Source organism: Apis laboriosa, unplaced genomic scaffold, assembly GCF_014066325.1.
Source record: "Apis laboriosa isolate Shangri-la unplaced genomic scaffold, ASM1406632v1 scaffold18_cov149, whole genome shotgun sequence".
In the NCBI taxonomy this organism is placed as follows: Eukaryota; Metazoa; Arthropoda; class Insecta; order Hymenoptera; family Apidae; genus Apis; species Apis laboriosa.
Genome location: NW_025222233.1, coordinates 200,822 through 208,690, shown reverse-complemented (window position 1 = coordinate 208,690; position 7,869 = coordinate 200,822). Strand labels below are relative to the sequence as shown.

Genomic DNA, 7,869 nt, shown 5'->3' with positions numbered 1-7,869 from the left:
AATAGTAATTTGTATTTATTAAGTATTATACACAAATGATAGAAAATGAAATTTAGAAATAGGTATACATTATACATTATATTTTCCTATAGTAGAGAAAATTGTAAATATGAAAAATAAATTCTAATTATCATTTCTTGAAAATTTATAGTAAAATTGATTGTTTTTAATATTAACAAATAAATCGAAAAAAAAAAAGAATCGATAATGAAAGCAAATTTCAATCGCAATGAAAAACGTAATGTCTAATCTACAAATCTAATAATTAAAGAATTTTAATGGAATATAAAAAATACTACTTTTAATCAGATAATGCGAAATGAAAGAACAAAATTTCGTATCATCTTATACATTGGACGGATTCCTGATAAGCTACTTTTTTCATTCGTTTTTTCTTTTCAGCTTAAAGTAGTATTACTACAAAAGAAATTACATAAATAACACAAGATTAAAAAATGAAAACGACAAAGCTTAAACCAATAAAGTTAACGAGAGAAGAAAATTCGAATAAAAAATCGATAGAAAAGAATCGGAAAGAATTATTAATGGTGACGTGAAAGCAAGTATTCGAGAGGCTGCAAATCTACGTAATTACAAAGTGTAAAATCGAGTTAACAATCCTTTATTATACAATCACGTCACACGTGTTAAATCTATATACATATTGTACAAAAATCGTCGTTTCATTTAATATAAATTTTTTTTTATTTTTACTTTTTTTTTTACGGAAATCGTATTATCGTTAAATAGACGATTAGATTAAATAAAGCTTTCAGCACGGTGATGTAACTACTCCACTATATGTCAACCTGTTCTACTTAATACGTGACTAACGAGCTATGTCTAACTATAAAATAGTTAACAAACTTGTGCGCGCTTAAAATCATTTTAATACACCGTTTTATCATCTTAATAAGATTTTCAAATAGATACACACGTCTAGAATAGCGATTTAATCGATAATTTGGCCAAAAAAATGGTTATAATCGCGATAAGAAGTAAATTACATGTGATAAAATTTATTTATGAAGCATTAACATATTGTTAGATTTAAGATCTTTTAAAAGGGCGCTCTCTCCAATATCGAATGAAGACTTAATTAATTTCCAATTATATATAATTTGATTATTAATCAAGATTACGATACTGGAATTTTTCTTATTCTATTTTTGAATTTAAAATTATTTAAAATTGCGCTCTCTAGGATTAGTAATTAATAGTTTTGTTACTACCAATAATTATTACCAATATACCAATAGTTTTGTTATTAATCAACACACATAATCGAACCTTCGTTTCAATTCGTATAATTTAAGATGGTAATAATTTAAGATCGTTTAAAATGGCACACTTACTCCGCGGTTATTTTTCAAAGTGGAAAATGTGTATAGGTTAAGTGTAAAGTTTTTCATTAAAGGGCGATGTATTTCGATTGTAGGTAACGGTAGCCGATAATAGTCAACGTGACCATGAAGAGAGATTGTGTAACCGATACTCCCATTGCGGAATTGCAGAGGTCTGTGCTGCAAATATAGCATTCCATTAAATTTCGAATTGAAGTCGCGGTTGCGCTGCAAGAACCATCCACAATGTCCGCTTCGTCGACGTTCGGTGTTGAACATTGACGAATCACTACTCTTTCGCCATTTTCTGTAAGAAAAAAAAAATCAAATCAAGTTCAAAAAATTTATTCGAGAATCAAGAAATTTTTTATTATCTTTTGTTACAAATCATCGTGTTCTCTTATTATACTACGTTAGCATACGTGCAATTATGTTGACATTTATGCATGTCGATCGATCAATTCTACGATGTCATCGAGTCGTGAAATGGTTAGTTTCCGATTGCAACGTGACATTAAGGGAAATTATTGGCAGATTTTCAGGATTTATGTAATCTATAACCAAAATATCCATAGAAACAGACGTAACATATGCATAACTTCCGATTCATGCGTGTAACCGAATATTAGCACGCTATACGCCATGTTTCCTTTTGTGTTTACGTTTGAGCGATCTGGTGCAACAGGTTGTGTAACAGCTGGGATTCCAAATATCACCAACAAACTACGGAAGTAATTACGAAACATTGCGTTATTTGAGTGAATTTGGATTTCGTGGAAATCTATCCAGGATTAGAATCTACGAACGATACATCTGAGAAATTTATCACAAAAGCTATTTAACTTATACAAACTCATTATAAAATCATTGAAACATTTGATTTCTATATTTGCAAAATTATCAACATTGCAAAAAACACAAAAAAATTAGAAATTAAATTGATAATTTTCTACAAATTGTTCCTGATCGAATTTTAAAATATCATTACACAACTTTTTATTCACGTTTGGAGAAGTGATATTTTATTTTAACGGTTATGCAAATTTAATTAATCTTTTACACTCGTTAAATCCAGGATTCGAATTACACGATTAACCTCAATATTTATGATTCCATGACATCAAGTGATTTTTCCATGACATAGGCGCGGTTTTGACCTTGTCAATATGTAATTATCGCAATTATGGTGAAGAAGCACGTGCTATGACTCACAAACGCAACACAATGCACCGTGGCGATCAACTTGTTACACTATCCTATGATTTCATACAACGTGTGTACGTCATCCCTGATGTAAGAATTGAGAACATCCATATATATCTATGATTATGACTAAACAGGATGTCTCGAGTTTGTTATATATTTGTGTAAATACGCAAAGGAAGTTTTCCATTTTTTCATTTCATTTTTTAAAACGTAGAATATATATTTAAATGTTTAATTGTAGAATCATACATATAATTGTACGAATGATATAAAATTAATATCGGTTTAAATATAAGGATAATTTAAGTGTAAAAAATTATAAGAATTTGGATTTTAGTATTCGTATTTATATTCAATGCTACAATATTCATTCAAAAATGCATTTTTCGTTGGCAAAAGTTTTTTATATATTGAATTTCTTTCTTCCTCGTATAAACACCAATTATTTTCCTTAATTTTTAATTTAATTGTTTCCCTTAATTTTTATCGAGAAAATTGATTCTCGATCTTCTGGCCTAATTTGATATTCGTTGGGGATTATTTTTAAAACAATTATTGTTACCTCTTTTCACGATTTTTCGACAAATTTGTTTCGACGTCTCGTAAGTTCCAGATTCGCATACTTTTGTATGGAATGTGCCATGATGATCAGTGACGTTCATCGGATCACCACATAAAGGATTGGTGTTGGAAGCGCAATCCCAACATCGTAAAGCTGAACCTGTTCAATTATCAATTAATAAATATATTAAATCTTAAAAATCATCAAATATCAACAAATAAATTTATTACTTCGAGTTTTCATTTTTCTGAATCTAATTTAATGCCAATCAATTGCATAAAATTGAATTAAACGTGCATATATCATCGTGCACACATGGAACTGTTGAGATCCAATATCATTTTATATTATCATATTGTTTAGAATAAAAAATATTGAAAAGTCTGTTTCGAATAATATTATGGAATATTCCAATGGATTAGTCATTCCCCTTTCTGCTACAGCAAAATCCATAGAAGTGGAATATACCTGCATTGAATCAAGAATATTTACAAAACGTGTTAAAATTTATAAATTATGAAAATTCGTGTTACGAATGGAACAATCGATCGTAACGATTTAATAACGATCATACTTAATTTATTTTATCGCGTGAGAAACAAAAAAAAAAAACAAGTAACAATAAATGATTTGATAACGCATTTGATAAGATGATAACAATGGTCGATTGCGTAATGAGAAAATAGAAACAATAATTAAAGTCGTAAGTGGACCAAACGAGTCAAAAGAAATATTAATGCCCGAGTTTAACGTTTAATGAATGTAATGACGTAATAACTTTATCTTAATGCTTTGTTCTGCTATATTTCAACTGCCATTGTTATCGAATCATCGTCTATCATCATTGCCATCGCATTCTGATTCACCCGTTTCGTTATTAAATTTCGAATATTTGCTTTCGAAACATTCCGTAACAGGGAGGGGGGGGGACGGAGAGGGGGAAAGAAATGGATCAAATTTTTTTATGAAATCGCGTATCATCAGATTCAATTGTTCGAAAACTTGAACGTGCATTTTGGCGGGAAAATTAAAAATTCTTCAGAAATTAAGAGATTTAGCTTCTCTTCCAAAGTAATAAATTTATTACGATTTTTTCTAAAATTTAAATTCGTTTCACAATTTTTTTCGTTTCCATAAAAACGATTTTATTTAATGCTTAAAAACTACCTTTTTTTAATTCTTAACAAAAATTAAACATTCGTTACATAAATGCTCTTTTTTTAAAAAACTTTTTTTTTTAAAAAACTCGATCATGAATTTTTATGATTTTAAAATCTAAAATCACTTATGATCATCCTTTAAAAATTTAAATTCACAAATTTTCATGAAATTTTACTTATCGAACAAGATCATAATAATAACTAAAATAAAAATAATAACTAAAATCATTGCAAAATTCCAATGATAAATAAACGAATGGAAAGAAACAAGTATATCAAGTTCTTTCATCAAATATCTTCGCAAATCACGTACATTATCATATTCAATTCGAAAACTTGAACGTGCATTTTGGCGGGAAAATTAAAAATTCTTCAGAGATCAAGATCAACTAATTTTCTCTTCCAAAGAATAATAAATAATTAAATTATTCTTTTCTAAAATTTAAATTCGCTTTACAAAATTTTCAAGAATTAAAAGTTCTTCAAAAACTTTTCTCAAGTTCTTAAGTTAAAGTTAACACTCGTTACACAATTCGAATATTATTTTTTTAAAAAATACTCGTTCATAAATTTTTATTATCTCTTAAAATCTAAAATCACTTGATGACCATCCTTTAAAAATTCAAATTCAACAAAATTTCGATTTCGAATTTTACTTATCGAACATGATAATAATAATAATAATAATAATAATAATTTGGCGGGAAAAATTAAAAATTCTTCAGAGATCAAGATCAATCGATTAATTAATTCTCTCTTCCTTAAAAAGGAATTAAATTTAAAATAAAATTATTAAATTATTACGTCGACTTACCTGATTGAATCGAAACGATCACGCCAAACACGACCAATATCCAACTCAATGTCGACGACATATCTCCACTACTTGTCAAGATATCCTCTTAAATAAAATCGATCAACACCAATCACGAAATCTATATTGATGGCATGTGGTGGTTCAGAAATAGGCAGAGAGGAACTGATAGCGTCACTGTTCACAGCGTTACTGAAACAGCCAACACCCCCTTTTTTGTCCGTCCATGTACACGGCGACGTCCTCCTTCTCCTCGATTCTTGAGGCACAAGGAATGGACCAATAAACGCGCGACTCACGCGCCATTAATAACCCTCTATAAGATATCTAAAGGAGTCGAGGAAGTAGGAGTCGGATCGAGTAAGAAAAAAATTAATTGGTTAAAATTTTTCGAACAATGTTGCTTTTAGGCGTCATAAGAATGTTATTGCATTATTGTTTTTTTTTTACGTCGTAGCGTAGATCGTAATTGTTACGTGGCGTAGGCAGTGACGAGTGATAATTTATTTTTATGTAATTTTTAATTAATTTTAGATGAAACGTCGTTTTAAAGTGTGATAAGTAAAGATTAATTATCGGTTGCAGAAATATTTAGGGATAATTTGGCAGAGATACAGTTTCAAAGTTTTTTTTTGTTTTTTAGTTGTGACGATGAAAATTATTAATTTCATAAATAATTCATTTGACAGATTGCTTCAAATTAGCCGACGGAAAAGTTTCTCAACTTTTCAAAACTTGGAAGATTTTAAAGGTGGAGCTTTATCGAAAGCATAGTGAAAGTAATACTGGAGGATGATTTATCGTTTATTACAATCAATCAAAAAAATTAAAAAACATCAAGAAAAATATGTACAAGTAATAACTAGATTAATTAATGCATTCTTGCAAAATTCAACTGTAAAAAAGAAATTTACAGAAAATGCAAAATATTCAAAGTATAATATCCACGATGATATTTGAAGAATAAGACAAATCTCTATTTAAATTTTACAAATTTTATTTTGAAATTATTAAAGAGAAAAGTTTATTCGATTACTACGCTGGTTTTTCCTATAATCAATTATAATTAATTTATTTGAAAGAAAAAAAAAATTATTCAAACAAAAACTGACTGTTTTATTTATTATTATTGTCGACTAATTTCATGAACATTTTTTATTAAATTCGCAAAGTGAAGCGGCGAGAAACGAAAGGAGAGAAAGGGGGAACAGGCGAAACGGTAATTATGAGTCGAGGGAGAGGGAGAAAGGAAAGCGGCATTGCTCTTCAGGGACCCTCATTGGACTCGTTAGAACAATTATGGGACTCTCCCCCCTTCCCTCCCCCTCTTTGGGATCTTACGAGCTTCATGCTGGAAAAATATGATTGTTTGGAATTCGAGGATTTACTCTGATTCTGAATCTTGAAAGATTTGTAAAGATTCATAGTCTTTGAATAGTTTTGATTTGGGACGAAGTTGTTTCTCACTTCCTATTTTATGATAACCTAATAACTCACGATTCTCCTTTATTTTCAGAATTGTGGGATAGGATAAAGTATATGCAATACTTTATTTTTGTGACCGTGTAGTGGCCAAGTTTGAAGAGTTCGAAGAAAATATTTGTTAAAAAGAAGAAAGAAGAAAAGAAAAAAGAAACTTCAAACGTATAAAAATATATTTTCGATATATACTACGTGTAATATATTTTATTTCTGTTAACTAATTAATTCGAAGAAAAATCGAAACTTCCCTTAAAAAATTTTCAATAACTGTTTCAATATAATATTCCTTTTTTTATTTTCATCGTTATTGGATGAAATTCAAAACATTGGAAAAAAGAAAAGAGAAAAAGGAAATCTTTCACGTCAAGTCTCCTTTCAATCTCAAAATTAAATTTAAAAATCGAGGACTCAATCGATATTAAATAAACATTCATAATATTATCACAATATTGAATAAACGAATTTCATTGGAATGATTGTGGCTGCACGAATTGAATACAGATATGGAACAAGAAGAAGGAACAAGAAGATTGCAAAGTGAGGCTTGCCGACTCGTTAAGGAAGGCTGCTCGTCAGAGGGTCATCGTTTAACCCCGCGAGACATTACCGAATTGACTCGAGCATTTGACCCCTCCCCCTTTAACCAGATGCGCCCAACGTGCGTAAATGTGTGCGCGTCGCACGCGTACGCACGATCCTTGTAGGTATTGGTCGGGACGTAAGTCACCAGCATCATCGATACAAAGGTTACACTGTCTCCCTGTTCATTCATAAAACCATTTAATTTCTCGCTTGAAAGTCAACAGCCTTTTCCGGTCAATCGATGTTTATCGTCGTCGTCTTTTCGTGAGCCGAATGGGGGTTGATGATGATAATCATGATTTATGATGAGAAAATCGAGAAAAAGAAAGCAAGCTTTGCCGAGAATTGTTATTAATTTCTGAAGAGAGGATTTGGAAATATTAGTTGATTTGAAAATTTTATTATCGATTTATAAAGAGAATTTTGTGAATTTATGGGAAGAAGAAAAAGAGAAATTTTTTTTTGGAGAATTTTGTTAATTTTGAGGGGAAAAAGGTTTGACGTTGTTGTCTGGAAAATTTTATTAACTTGTCTTTGTCAAATCAAAGTTAAACAAAATTAAATTAGATTCTAATATAAAGAATGTTCGATTTTTAGTAATAAAATTTCCACGTTTCTACGTATTTTTTAATATTTCGATCTTAAAAGAAATATTTCTAAATATCCGATGAGAATCAGAATCGTGAGAATATTCATTCGAGTTAAAAAGTTAATTTCAAT

General features: G+C 29.6%; 1 protein-coding gene across 1 annotated transcript; it reads right to left on the bottom strand.

Moving 5' to 3' along the window:
- Positions 1-606: 606 nt before the first annotated feature.
- On the bottom strand, positions 607-5,470 carry LOC122711835. The gene is made up of 3 exons (XM_043930955.1): positions 5,086-5,470; positions 3,112-3,270; positions 607-1,650 (listed from the first exon to the last, which is right to left on the bottom strand). The coding sequence occupies exons 1-3, from the start codon at positions 5,144-5,146 to the stop codon at positions 1,412-1,414; spliced, it is 459 nt and encodes a 152-aa protein (XP_043786890.1). The 5' UTR covers positions 5,147-5,470; the 3' UTR covers positions 607-1,411.
- Positions 5,471-7,869: the final 2,399 nt, after the last annotated feature.